A 14,220-nucleotide genomic window follows, 5' to 3' on the forward strand; every position below is an offset into this window, starting at 1 on the left:
TGAGTCAGTGTGCGTGGGTACAGGTTAGTTGAGGTAATTTGTACATGTAGGTAGGGGTGACGTGACTATGCATAGATAATAAAAAAAGTGAGTAGCAGCAGTGTACAAAACAAATGGGCGGGGTGTCAATGTAATTAGTCCGGTGGCCATTTTGATTAATTGTTCAGCAGTCTTATGGCTTAGATGTAGAAGCTGTTAAAAAGTATTTTGGACATAGACTTGGTGCTCCAGTACCTCTTGCCGTGTGGTAGCAGAGAGAACAATGACTTGGGTGACTGGAGTATCTGACAATTTTATGGGCTTTCCTTTGACACCGCCTATTATATATGTCCTGGATTGCAGGAAGTTTGGCCTTAGTGATGTACTGGGCCATACGCACTACCTTCTGTAGCGCCTTACGGTCAGATGCCGAGCAGTTGCCATACCAGGCGGTGATGCAACAGGTCAGGATGCTCTCGATGGTGCTGTTGTAGAACTTTTTGAGGATTTGGGGACCCATGCCAAATCTTTTCAGTCTTCTGAGGGGGAAAAGGTTTTGTCGTGCCCTCTTCAGTCTTGATGTGTTTGGACCATGATAGTTCGTTGGTGATGTGTACACCAAGGAACTTGAAACTCTCGACCCGCTCCACTACAGCCCCGTCGATGTTAATGTGGGCCTGTTCGGTCCGGCTTTTCCCGTAGTCCACAATCAGCTCCTTTTGTCTTGCTCACATTGAGGGAGAGGTTGTTGTCCTGCCACACTGCCAATTCTCTAACCTCCTTCCTGTAGGCTGTCTCATTGTTGTCTGTGATCAGGCCTACCACTGTTATGTCGTCAGCAAACTTAATGATGGTGTTGGAGTCGTGTTAGGCCACGCTGTTGTGGGTGAACAGGGAGTACAGGAGGGGACTAAGTACACACCCCTGAGGGGCCCCAGTGTTGAGGGTCAGCGTGGCAGATGTGTTATTGCCTACCTTTACCACCTGCGTACGCCCCATCAGGAAGTCCAGGAACCAGTTGCAGAGGGAGGTGTTTAGTCCCAGGGTCCTTAGCTTAGTGATGAGCTTCGTGGGCACTATGGTGTTGAACTCTGAGCTGTAGTCAATGAACAGCATTTTCACATAGGTGTTCTTTTTGTCCCGAGACAGCAAGGGTGGTTCGTCACTCCGGTGTCTTGCCATTCACCTTCGCATCCCTGAGCCATGCTACACTTATTCATAGGACCTTCTGAAGAGATGAGTCTTCAGTAAAGACTCTATAGGAGGAAGCCCTGCCTCCAGTTGTTTGCTTAGAAATTCTAAGTACAATAAGGAGGCTTGCGTCTTGTGACTGTAGCGTACGTTAGGAGCCCATGTAGTGCTTTGTAGGTTAGCAGTAAAACCTTGAAATCAGCCCTAGCCTTAACAGGAAGCCAGTGTAGAGAGGCTAGCACTGGAGTAATATGATCAAATGTTTTTGTTCTAGCCAAGATTCTAGCAGCCGTGTTAGTGTCAAACGGAAGTTTATTTAGTGCTTTATCCGGTTAGCCTGAGAGTTGAGCATTGCAGTAGTCCAATCTAGAAGTGACAAAAGCATGGATTAGCGTTTCTGTATAATTTTTTGACAAAGTTTCAGATTTTTGCTATGTTAGGAAGATGGGAAAAAAGCTGCCCTTGAAATATTCTTGACATGTTCTTCAAAAGAGAAGTCAGGATCCAGAGTAACGCTGAGGTCCTTCAGTTGTATTTGAGACGACTGTACAACCATCAAGATTGTCAGATCAAACATAGAACTCTTCTATTCTCTTCCTAGCCTATCCCCCTTGCCCCTACCTCGAGCCACACGGGGCCCAAGCAGCAGGCCTTCAGCCCCTCCCTACCGGACCACGTCTACCAGAACTGCTTTGGTGGCGGTGCTGGCGACTGGAACAGCTCGCTGCAGTGCCTCTCGCTCAAGTTCGAGAACATCTGCGATGCTGCCATGATGAAGAATTGGAACCCATCAGTGCTGCTGCAGGAGCCCCTGCCAGGTGAGAACATACCTCTTCATCTAGCCCATGGGCGACCAACCTTCCTCCTGGAGAGCTGGTGTAGGGTGAAATTGCCCCTTGACGCTGGTACTGAGTCCGTTTTGCATTTTCCACACAAAAGGTTACAGTTAAGATTGGGGGAAGGGAAGCTGATCTTAGATCTGTGAGGGAACTTCACCACGGAGCTAGCTATCATACTGCAGAATTTCACTACAAAACCTAATACAGCCCACCTGATTCTACTAATCAGCTGCTCACTAAGAATAATTCATCTTAATTAGTTAAATCAGGTGTGGTACAACGGGGTTGGAGCAAAAGCCTGCATACCAAGTAGTTCTCCAAGAGGAAGATGATTCGTCCATCCCTAATGTAGGCTAAAGGAGGAGCTGCTCATTTTATTTCAGCTCCATTGCCTGCATCTGCATCAAATTAAATTGTATTTGTCAAATGCGCCAAATACAACAGGTGTAAACCTTACAGTGAAATGCTTACTTACAAGCCCTTAACCAACAATGCTTTAAGAAGTGAAGAAAAATAAAATAAACAAGTGTTAAGTAAAAATTTGAGAAATAGAAAATGAAAGTAATTAATAATTAAACAGCAGTAAAATAACAAGCGAGGCTATATACAGGGGTTACCGGTACAGAGTCAATGTGCTGGTGCACCGGTTAGTTGAGGTAATATGTACATGTACGTAGCTATGGTAATATGTACATGTCTGCTCTTGTAGTAAGAGGCCCCATTTCAGCCTCCTTCTCCCAGCTCCTCCTCCTCCTGTCGGATCAGTGTCTTTGTCCGAGGGGTGTGGTCTCTGTAGTTTATACAAGGATGGGTCCCGACAAGGTTCAGTGTTGTGTGTTTTGGCTCTATGAAATAGAATTGTTCCTCCCTCGTGCCATAGAATTCAATGTACACTTGAACTCTGTATACTGTGAGAGCCATCCTTATTGTTTGTGTCCGATGTTCCTTCTCACCCATCTAAATCTTTGGACTTACACAGGATCTTACACATGCACCTAACTCTTGTTTTTCACCAGGCCGCCCTTGTAAATAAGAATTTGTTCTTAATTGACTTGCCTGGTTAAATAAAGGCTAAATAAATACAAATAAAATGTTTGTCTTCATCTCCAGGGGACATGCTGGGATCACCCCATCACCCTGATGTGCCCCTCCCCCCTGCCCTCCTCCTCCAGCTATGGTGACCACACCGCCTCGGCCGAACCCACCCCCCTTCACCTCCTCCCACCCTCGCCGTCGGAGCAGCAACAGCCCCTGCCCAGGGAGAGGAAGAACGGCGCCAAGAAGAAGTGTCTCTACAATTTCCAAGATGCCTTCCTGGAGGCCAACAAAGTGGTGATGGCCACCTCTGCCTCCACCGCCTCAGTCTCCTGCACGGCAACCACTGTCCAGTCAAGTAATAATCACATCCAAGTTTCATCTAAAAGACCCAACTCCTTAGGTAAAACTGAGGAGGAGGAGCGCAGCTTAGGGCTAGCCCGATGGCACACTGCTACGTTCCAATATCCATACTAGCACACCACCACATGCCCGATACATTTGGTTCATTCTAAAGGTGTCAGCATGCTTCATAACCAAACTAGTGTGCCTGTGTGCTCCTTTAAAAGACCTTCGCTTGAACATTTAAAAAAAAGCAGCAGTAGTACTGTTTGTCCTTTTTGAGGCGCTGTAGTCAGAATTAACTCAAGAAATCCGTCATTAATTTTGACGTTTTTGCAGAGAAGGTCTTAGTCGCACAATTTTACATTTAACTAAGATGTTTGGTGCAATATTACTCAATGAAAAGGTCTGTCGTGAAGGACAGCAAAGACTTTTGAAGAATCCCTACTGTTGACCAATCGTAAACAAAGGGGCGTAGACTTCGGCTACCGACTTTGTTTTGTAATTATGTGATAAAATGGGGTGGGGGGGTGCTTACGGCTAGCAGTCACTAGCCCCAAGGCTGTGTCTCAATGGCCTGAATTAGCTTCTTCTTGATCTGTACTGATGTGACAGGAAAGCTGCCTGAGAAAGGGAAAGTGTTGTGTTTGCAGCAATGATTGTAATTTTAACATGTTCCAAATACAGAATAGACAAGCAGAGGTCAGAATATACCTGATTACCCAAAAACATGGGTCTGACTTAGTGCAAATAGATTGTAAATGTATATCCTTCATTGAGGCATTTAAGATTACTTCTTGTGAATTGTCTCCGATCTTCACTGACCAGCTGCTGAATGTGCAAATGCATCATATGCATTAGTTTTTTTCTTCTGTCTCTGCCAGGTGATGTATTTCACAATATAGGTAAAGAGGACCATAGGCAACAACCTGGCCCCATTGCCCCTAGGAATAGCCCCACAGGCCTGGCCTCCCTCCCTCAGCTCTCATCTGGCCCAGCTCTGCCTCCTGCCCCTGGCCCCACCGCCCAGCACCACTACCCCAGCATGAGCTCGCAGCCCTTCCCAACGACTCCCACCCCGGCCCCAGGCTTCATGGAGGCCCACCACCAGGGCATGTGCTTGTCCCCAGCCGAGCCGCCTACCGCCGCCCCAGCCGACGGGGCCATCAGCGCCCCGCCCAGCGTGTGCAGGTCAGTCCCTTGTTTAAGTTTCCTTTTATCACAAATCTAAAATCAGATTAACCTACTCCTGATACTAACATTGACCAGTAGAGCGATGAGAAAATATCAAGGTCTGTATAGTGTGTCCAATCAAAAACACATTGTGTAGATAATCCCTTAAGCAAAACAATGGGCTAAACCTTATGTCTCTATCATAATCTGTGTGAAGAAAGGTAAGACATTTGGGCGACTAAATCAACGGAGGTCAGATGAAAGAAGGTAGTCAGGAATTTGGAAAATAGCTTTGCGTCAGCTAGGCTGGATGCTGTGCGAGAATTAAGGCTACCTGACAGGCATATGACATTCATCTTTCTTCTCAAATCCGGAGGACGTTAAACAGTAGAGGTAAGATGGATATTGAATTTGAGACATGATATGTAGTATTTTCATATTTTAGTATACGCTGTTCATATTGACAGTGTTAAACAAGCATATCTCTGTGAAATGTCAATGGAGCACTGAGCGTGCTGCAACCTTTTATTTTTAATATTGCGCACTAATTAAAATCTGATCCTGTATCAGTTGATTAGGCAAAACATCAGCCTACTACCTCTCCATGGCTATTGGAGAGCATTGAATTGTAACCACCCACTGATGCTTTGAGTGGACTTCTAAACAACTAGGTCTTACTCATAACCAGAACATTGGAAGCCCATAGCGCCCTTCTATACTCCATAAAATGGATGTCAACGTTACTTTCCAAATGGCATACCGAGAGGCCAAACTGATCAGTCTTACTGAAACATGGTTAGATGACATGTCATTGACTCAGAACTGAGCTTTGTCGGATTCGGAAAACCATACAGGCATGCCATTGACATGGGGGAAAAGCATGGAGGCAGGGTTTGCATTTATGTCAACAAAGCGTACAGCAGATCTGCCAATATCTTGAGCCCTATACTTCGAATGAGGTTTGAGGAGTTAGTGAGGCAACTTTGGTCAACTGAGTTCAACTATAAATAACCGGTAATATGAATGTGGCACAGCTTTTAGCCATGTACATTTCTATGGCAACGAGTCCTTCAGAACTAACTTGTTCCGGATCAGGCTAACTCCATTTACTCTGAATGAAGTGTGGTTGGAGGACCAATAAAATCATATATTCCCTCCCGCTCTGAAAGATTGCGTCATCATCCCCTTGGCTCCTGGTCTAAGGCACTGCATCTAATTGCAAGAGGTGTCACTACAGTCCCTGGTTCGAATCCAGGCTGTATCTCATTCGGCAGTGGTTGGGAGGCCCATAGGGCAGCGCACAATTGGCCCAGCGTCGTCGGGGTTTATGTAGGCCATCATTGCAAATAAGAATTTGTTCTTAACTGACTTGCCTAGTTAAATAAAATAATAATTTGAAGATGACTGAGTAAATATTGTATTAATCAAAGTGTATTTTATTATTTTTTTTAAATATAGTAATGTTAAAATACCTAGCACATTACACATTTATTAATGACAGAATGTGTTTGAAACTTCACACCTTTTGTATGACTTAGATAATACAATTATTTTAGATAAAAGCTGCAGTTGCATTGATAAGCACACCAAAGACGACATTAAATCGTCGTTACAATACGTAATAAAAGACCGACAGCACTTCTAACGGCAAATTTCACACTATAGCCTGCTGAATTTGCAAGATAACTTGACTCGCCCATCGATTTTGATTTTTCAGCTTTGTTTTAATCAAGAATGAACTCTGTTACAAGCCTACTAGAGTTAGCGGCAGGCAGACGAGCACAATATCCACAATCGTAGTATGAATGAAGTCTCAGCTGGAATGTGAAGCTAACTGAAGTTGGCTAGCTTTATAAAAGCCTCAGTAGATCTAGCTTCCATTGTCGTATATTGTACCACTCTGGAATCGCACTGCTCATCAGATGTGGCGCTACTATCCCTCTCCTTCACACCAAAGTCCGGCCCCGTGAATTCGTTCAGTTCTTTATCATTCTTGTTAATGTACTACCCACAACCAATATTACTTGCACAGCAGATGTAATCACGTCATGCGTGCAGCGCATAGTCAAACTCACCTGACTCCGCGATTTTATTTTATACTGGGTGATTTTCAACAGCTGTGCTCTCAAAAAGACTCTTCCTTCTTATCAGCAATATGTTACATGTGCAACAAGGGGTAGTAAAACACCAGTCTATTCAGAAGGCTCCTCTAAGCACATAGGATCTTAATGCAGTCCACCTCATTCCAGGCTACCAAAGTAAACTACAGAGGGAGTAGTCTATAAATCAGTCAAACAGTGGAATGACACATCCAGTGCAGTGCTGCAAGACTGCTTTGACAGTAGCGATTGGACTGTGTTCTCAGAAAATGCCACACTGGATGAAACTTTAGAGGCTTTGTCTGATTACATACATTTTTGTGAGGATACAGTGGTCCCTTCAAAATATGCAAAAAGGGTTACAAAGAGAATGGTGAAGGACTATTCCAGGATGGAAAGATGAGGGATACTTGGAAGGGTCTAAAACCCCTCTAGACTACCAACTAACCACGATGAGCTCAATGTCCATTCAAAAGAACATTCTATTGAGTTTGCTGAGAGTTTGAGCTCTTTTTATTCTAGTTTTGGTAGTCTGGACTTTAGTACTGAGGAGGATGAGCTGTTGTGAAATGTTATCTTTAGCACAAAGGGAAGCTGATTGGGTTATAGAGGAAGTAGATGTTGATAGGGTATTACATCTAATATCAGAAAACAAAGCTACTACCCCAAGATAACATCTGCAACTGAAATCCTGTCACAAGGAATTGTCAGGTGTGTTCTGTGAGCTGTTCAAACGCTCACTGAGAGAGCGTACAGTACCAGCTCTGTAGAAATCATCCATCGTATGCCCAGTACCCAAGAAGATCCGCTCTGCTGTCCTCAGCGATTACCACCTTTGTTTTTATTTTCACGTTTTTTTGTTATTGAACTGGGCAAGTCGGTTAAGAACATTCTTATTTAAAATGACGGCCTACCCCAGCCAAACCCGGACGACGCTGGGCCAATTGCGGGCCGCCCTTTGGGACTCCCAATCACGGCCGGATGTGATGCAGCCTGGATTCGAACCAGGGACTGCAGTGACCCAGTGCCTTAGACGGCTGCGCCACTCGGGAGCCCTTGTTGCATTAACGCCTGTCATAATGAAAAGTTTGAGTGTTTGGTTCTCTCGCACATACAAAATTTGAGGCATTGTAGACCCCCTACAATTGTCCACTCCGTTGCTGTAGGCAAATGTTCTTGTCCCTACTGTACTACACATTGCCAAGTCCTATGCCTAAATGGTGTTTGTGGCCTTTTCCAGTGCTTTTAGCGCTATACAGCCATATCTAATGGGTCAAACATTTGAATATGAACCTAAGTCCAAAACTCATTCTGTGGATTTTATCAAATAGACCACCATGGGTGGGATTCATTGGTGAGTGCAGGACAGGGCTCAATCATCTCTCCTGTCCTGTTTACACTATACAGATGACTGTAGGAGCACCTGCCCTGAGAACATACGGTACATAAAATACTCAGATGACAGTGCTAATCTTGGCACATCTGATTCTGATGACCTGATTCAGTCCACAGTGGACAAGTTTGACATCTGGTGAGGAAATCTGAATGACCAAAGACCTAATCATAGACTTTGGGAAACAACCATCAAGCTGATTGCTCCAAGTCAATCACCATCGGTACAGTAGTTAATAACAAGCTGAACTTTGGAGCTAACTGTGGGCAAGTGTTATCTAAGTATCAATCCGGACTGTATTTCCTTTGTAAACTTAGAAGGCCTAATGTAAATCTGTTTTAGTCCTTTTACAGATTGTTTTATTGAGCCCGTCTTAACATTTAGTGTTGTTGCCTGGTTTGGCTCCCTCACATGGGCAAGTCAGAATACCTTAGACAGGGTTGTGCAGGTCAGTGGTAAGATTGTAGGAAGAAGGTAAAAGGCTCTCCAGCATTTACAAAGAGCGCACACGTAAGCGGGGTAAAGAAATCATTTTGGATCTTACACATCCACTGGAGAGCAAATATGCAGCACTGCCATCAGGGAACAAACTCTTTACCTCTTAAAACCAAGAGCACTACTAACAGTTTTGTATCAGTACTGCTTTTCAGTGAAAAATGTATTTGTGTGACTTACAGTATGCTTATCTTGTATGGCACTGCTCTTTAATGAAATAGATTTTTGTGCCTTACATTTATCTTGCATATACCTTGTAAGAATTTGTATCAGTCATGTGTGAACGTTGTTTTTATGTTTACTATACATCTTTATCTTATCCGACTTGCCACATTTGGAACCAGTTTATTTGACAGTACAGAAAGTTCCAGATATTTATTGGATGAAATTCACCTACCGGTATTTCAACTACTACATATTGGCATGACATTGACATTTTGACCTTGGCTTTTGACCCCTTCTAGTGACCCCGAGTGTGAGGGCCACCGTTGCGAGGGAAACGGGGCGTACGACCACCAGGGCTACGACGGCGAGGAGAGCCAGGACGAGGACAGCTGCTCGGAGCACAGCTCTTCCACCTCCACCTCCACCAACCAGAAGGAAGGGAAGTACTGCGACTGCTGCTACTGCGAGTTCTTTGGCCACGGCGGGGTAAGACATGCACACATGCGCGCACACACATATACTCGTACTAATATGAGTATATTACTATGTATCAACTTGCAGAAAAGTGAGAAACAGAAGTCTGTAATAGGGGTTTATGATGTAGTCTGACATTTTGTGGAATACAGAATCTAAATCTTTACTAGAATGGCCTGTTGGACACTGTCTAGCCAGCAGCTGAACGGGCCTAGTCTGGAGAGATGGCACTTTAAATAGCACTTCTGATAAGGTCCCCAACACATTTTACATTGTATAGCGGAAAGTAGCGGAAACTCACCCCAGATAGTATTGGGTGCTCTGATGATATTCAACACACAATTCAACACAAACTACCAGAATAATCTAAACCGTGTTTCCTCCCCTAGCCTCCGGCGGCGCCCACCAGCCGGAACTACGCAGAAATGCGCGAGAAGTTGCGCCTAAGGCTGACCAAGCGGAAGGAGGAGCAGCCCAAGAGGGAGGAGCAGCCGGCCGTGGTGGAGCGCGACAGCGGCGCCGACTGCATGGAGGACCACCGGCGGGTGGAGGACCTGCTGCAGTTCATCAACAGCGCCAGTGACAACAAGCCCGCCTCCAGCTCCAAGGCTGCAAAGCGGGCCCGCCACAAACAGAAGAAGGTAGTGGTTTAAAGTGTTTTACAACATTTTGTTTGACGTGTTACCCCTTTTTGTTTTGACGACAGTGTTGTGATTTAAAATGTCACTTTGAAAGTAATAGTTCACCCCAGCTGATCTCAAAAGTGGTCTACAGTTGCACTGATAATCCAGACATGATATGTTTTAGTATTTGATTTTGGGCTGAACTCTAACCCTTCAAGGTGTAATTTTAACATTGGTGCTAAGGACTTAGTTCAAATAGGGAGTTGGGTCAAACCAGAGTTCTATTCTTTTGTTACTAAATGAAGCAAAGGACCAACTGGATATGAACTGTGTGTGTGAACTGTGTGTGTCTCAGATGGAGGAGAAGGTGCGTCTGGAGGCAGAGGCCCGCGAGCGGGAGGAGGAGCAGGTGCAGCAGCTCCTGGAGGAGGAGCAACGACGGCGGGAGGAGGAGGCCCTCCAACGGGAACTCCTCCGCCTGCAAGAGCTGCAACACCTCCGCTCCGCCAAGAAGAAAAAGGAGAAAGCCAAGGAGCTCGCCGCCCCCGTACCTCAGAACAACCCCCAGCCCCTCAAACAGACGGCCCAGAACGTCCTAGAGAACCTCCGCAACGGCAAGAGCCAGCTCCTGCATAGCCTCATGCGCCTCCCTGGCCACAAGGATCCCAGAGTGGAGCACCAAGCCCAGCCCCGGCCTCCCCCCTCACAGCACAGTCCAAAGAACAGCAGGGAGAAAGCCCCTACTCTGGCCCCCTTCACCCCAAATGCCTCCAACTCCCCAGCCCCCTTCCTTCTCAACGGCACCTCCGTCGCACCCCAACCGACGGAGGCCAATGGCAAAGCCAAGCCAAAACAGCAGCAGCCAATCAGGCAAACCGCCAGCGAGACAACGATGGTCAAGAAAGCCCCAGAGGCGACCACCACTAACAATACACCACAACTACCACCAGATGTCAAAGTGACCCGGCCCAGGCTTCCCGCAGAAGACCCGGTCGTCCCTCTGGCACCTGGACCCAGGAAGGAGGAGAGGAACAACGGGAAAAGGCAGCACCATCAGCAGTCGGCGAGCCAGGTGAAAGATGAGAGGAGCCGACCCTTGTTGGAGCCCTCCCCACCGCCTGCCTCGCAGACGGAGCAGCCCCAGCAGAACGGCAAACCCCTCAGCGCAGAATCTCCCCAGCCCAAGGCCAAGGCCAAGAAGAACAAGAAGAAGAAGGCCGACAAGACAAACAACTCAATAGGTCAGCATGCTATGCTAGGTTATGCTGTACAGTTTTATTTATCCCTGTAGGATGGTTAGTTTCAGGGCCGCAGAAGTGTTTCAGGCACGTACAACATCCAGAGATAATATTGAGATGGGGACATTTACATTTGTTAAGTTGCCATTTTGTGTTCTCTTATTGCAGATGACGTTTTCTTGCCCAAAGACATTGATCTGGACAGTACTGACATGGACGAGACTGAGAGGGAGGTGGAGTATTTCAAAAGGTACGGCACTTGACTCTTGCTTTGCATTGACTCCATAAAGCTTTTGTTTAAAGAAAAAATTGCTTAAACGTTCTGTCCGGAAGCTTAATTAGCAGAGTGTTTAAATTGAATCTAGCTTGAAGTGAAGTTGGATGCTTTATATGCAGAATCTATTATGTGAATCAATTTGTCATTAAATCCCCCAAAACTATTAAAACAAATTACTTGTATTCCTAAGCTTATGGTTGTGGAGAGGACTAGGGGTGTACCCCAATAATATCTATTTTCCCCTGAAGTGTGCACTTGTTCACTACTTCCCACAAATCCAAAAGCATTGGATTGGTGGAGTCCTTTCAAATCCGTGAAGGGAAGAGAACAAATGCACACTTTGGGAGGAAGGAAAGCTAATTGGTACTTAGCTTGAGCGTACTTCCCTCCTCCAGATGCCCCTAGTGAAAAGCGTTGCATGGAGTGGATCTTTAACTCCCCATCTCTCCCTCCCCAGGTTCTGCTTGGATTCCGCCAGGCAGACCCGACAACGGCTGTCCATCAACTGGTCCAACTTTAGCTTGAAGAAAGCAACGTTCGCCGCCCACTGATGGGACCTCGCGTAGGACAAAGAAAAAGAGACTGTGGCAGGAAGCAATCACCCCCCCCCCACCCCCCCACCCCCTATTCAAACTGCTACCACAGACCCCGTCATCCCGTAGCCCTGCTGTGCCCAAATGGCGCACACCCACGCTGCCTTCGCCTTGTTCTTTGTTGCTGTGCGGTTCTACCATGAACCCATCCTCCAGTCTGATCCTCAAGCAGAACTCTGAGAGAGAGAAAAAAGATTACATTAAATGACACACACAAAAGAATAATCACAAAATGCTACTTTCTACCTGGTTTTGTTTTTATTGCTCGTTTGTGTGTTTTTGGTCTGAGGGGCATTTCTCTTGACTTAAAAAGCCATGTTCTGAAATTCATTTTCTCTTTTTTTTGCCTGACTCGTAGTCAAAAGATCCTTACTATGTAGGCCTTGTGAAAACAGACACACATGGAAAAAATTCTGAGGAAAAAAAGATATCTGATGAATTAAAGCCTTTCATTCAGTTACTGTGGCTTACTATCCCCTTGTTACCCACGATTCCTAGCACGGCATCTCATTCAGATAACTGACAAGGGAATGAATGGGCATGGTCTGCCATACTCTCCCCTGCCCCAATAACTCTCACTTGACTGAGAGGAACTTGGCTTAGTACTTGACGACGTTCTTTTTTTATTTTTTCAATTTCATTTAACAAAACCGATAAGTAAGTGTACCAGTTACAGTTTTTATTTTGTTTTCTTTCCTATTTTTGACTTGTATCCAGCTTGTATCACAATACTTTCAGAATGAAATTGAAGAAAAGAACAATGCACACTATCAATCTGTTATAGAGTGTATATTGTATTAACACTGAAGCCAAACTGGCTACCTTTTAACATATTGTTAAGTAATATTAAAATCTTATCTTTCTTTTTTGAAAGATGGAATACAGTAGTATGGCAGGATGTGTGTGTCTTGTGTCTGTGCTTATTTCATTGGTGGTGCATCTTTAATGCAGTGGATGGGGGGGTAGTTTAGTTTAATTTAGGAGTATTTTTGTAATTTAAAATGTTCCCCAAATCTATAGGGGAGGTCCATTCTCCCCTTCGTACCTGGATTGTAAAGCATATCCAGCCGCACATTATACACCGAAATAGATTCTAGAGAGGTGTAGGCTTATTGGTTAAGTAAGAATATGCTGTAGCGCTATCATCCCCTCGATACTAAGTGACTTTAACTGTTCACCATTACCTTCTACCCCAAGGTGAGTAATATTTACTGGTTGTGCTTTCAGTGAACGTTTGGCCTATAAAGACATCACTGATGCTTCTCCATTTGGGGTGTGCAGCCACACTAGATGTGGGGTCCCGTGTGGCTCAGTTGGTAGAGCATGGTGTTTGCAACGCCAGGGTTGTGGGTTCGATTCCCACGGGGGATGATTCCCACGGGGGACTTATGCAATGTAAGTCGCTCTGGATAAGAGCGTCTGCTAAATGACTAAAATGTAAATGTAGATGATGGGACAGTGAGTCACCTGGAGGACCGGGTGCTTTCCAGGTTATCCACCACTGATTGTAGTCAGTCAGTCAGTGGAGCTATGACAGTCCTGTGGGACCCCACGTTCTCGTAGCAGTGACTGAAAAGGTAAGTTAAGGGACTGACTTGACTGTCATATGGTGAAATGTGAGTGTGGGCTGTTTGCCCTCAGTCCTCCAGAAGAACATAAGTTGCTCTGACTCCTTGATGCTCACAGAACCCTGGGGAAAACGTGGTTGGAGGTTTTCCTTTGGAGGGTAGATGTGTGTTTGTGGAATAATGTGGTAGTCTGGTAGAAATGAAGGTCCTAGATGCCTACATACCAAACTAATGTATGAGACTGTTGGCATTGTCTGAGCCTCTTACTATATTTACTCTAAATGCTGTTTTCTGTGGGAACATGCCTTAAGTATTCACACCCCTGACTTTCCACATTTAGTTGTTTCGACCTGAATTTAAAATTGATTACATTTAGATGTGTTTTTGTCACTGGCCTCCACACAATATCCCTTAATGACAAAGTGGAATAGTTTTTAGAATTGTATTACAAATTAATTAAAAATTAAAAGCTGAAATGTCTTGAGTTTAGTATTCAACCCCTTTTTTATAGAAAGCCTAAGTGTTCTTAAACAGAGTTTAATTGCTGTGATAGAAGACTGAGGATGGATCAACAACATTGTATTTTACTCTACAATACTAACCTAATTGACAGAGTGAAAAAAAAGGAAGCCTGTACAGAATCGGACATATTACAAAACATGCATCCTGTTTTCAACAAGGCACTAAAGTAATACTGCAAAAATGTGGCAAAGCAATTCACTTTTTGTTAATAGTG

At 45.0% G+C, this 14,220-nt stretch overlaps 1 protein-coding gene across 1 annotated transcript in view; it reads left to right on the forward strand.

The window, feature by feature from the left end:
* LOC106602709 (protein FAM193A) overlaps positions 1-12,811 on the forward strand; it is a 37,401-nt gene extending 24,590 nt beyond the window's left edge. Inside the window, exons 16-24 of the mRNA XM_045716777.1 lie at positions 1,772-1,988; positions 3,120-3,168; positions 3,224-3,402; positions 4,271-4,577; positions 9,011-9,197; positions 9,575-9,826; positions 10,164-11,049; positions 11,215-11,296; positions 11,781-12,811. Coding sequence (XP_045572733.1) covers positions 1,772-1,988; positions 3,120-3,168; positions 3,224-3,402; positions 4,271-4,577; positions 9,011-9,197; positions 9,575-9,826; positions 10,164-11,049; positions 11,215-11,296; positions 11,781-11,874 — 2,253 coding nt within the window. The 3' untranslated portion in view covers positions 11,875-12,811. The remainder of the gene's footprint in view (positions 1-1,771; positions 1,989-3,119; positions 3,169-3,223; positions 3,403-4,270; positions 4,578-9,010; positions 9,198-9,574; positions 9,827-10,163; positions 11,050-11,214; positions 11,297-11,780) is intronic.
* Positions 12,812-14,220: the final 1,409 nt, after the last annotated feature.

The sequence above is a fragment of the Salmo salar genome, chromosome ssa04 (genome assembly GCF_905237065.1).
Source record: "Salmo salar chromosome ssa04, Ssal_v3.1, whole genome shotgun sequence".
Classification (NCBI taxonomy): Eukaryota; Metazoa; Chordata; class Actinopteri; order Salmoniformes; family Salmonidae; genus Salmo; species Salmo salar.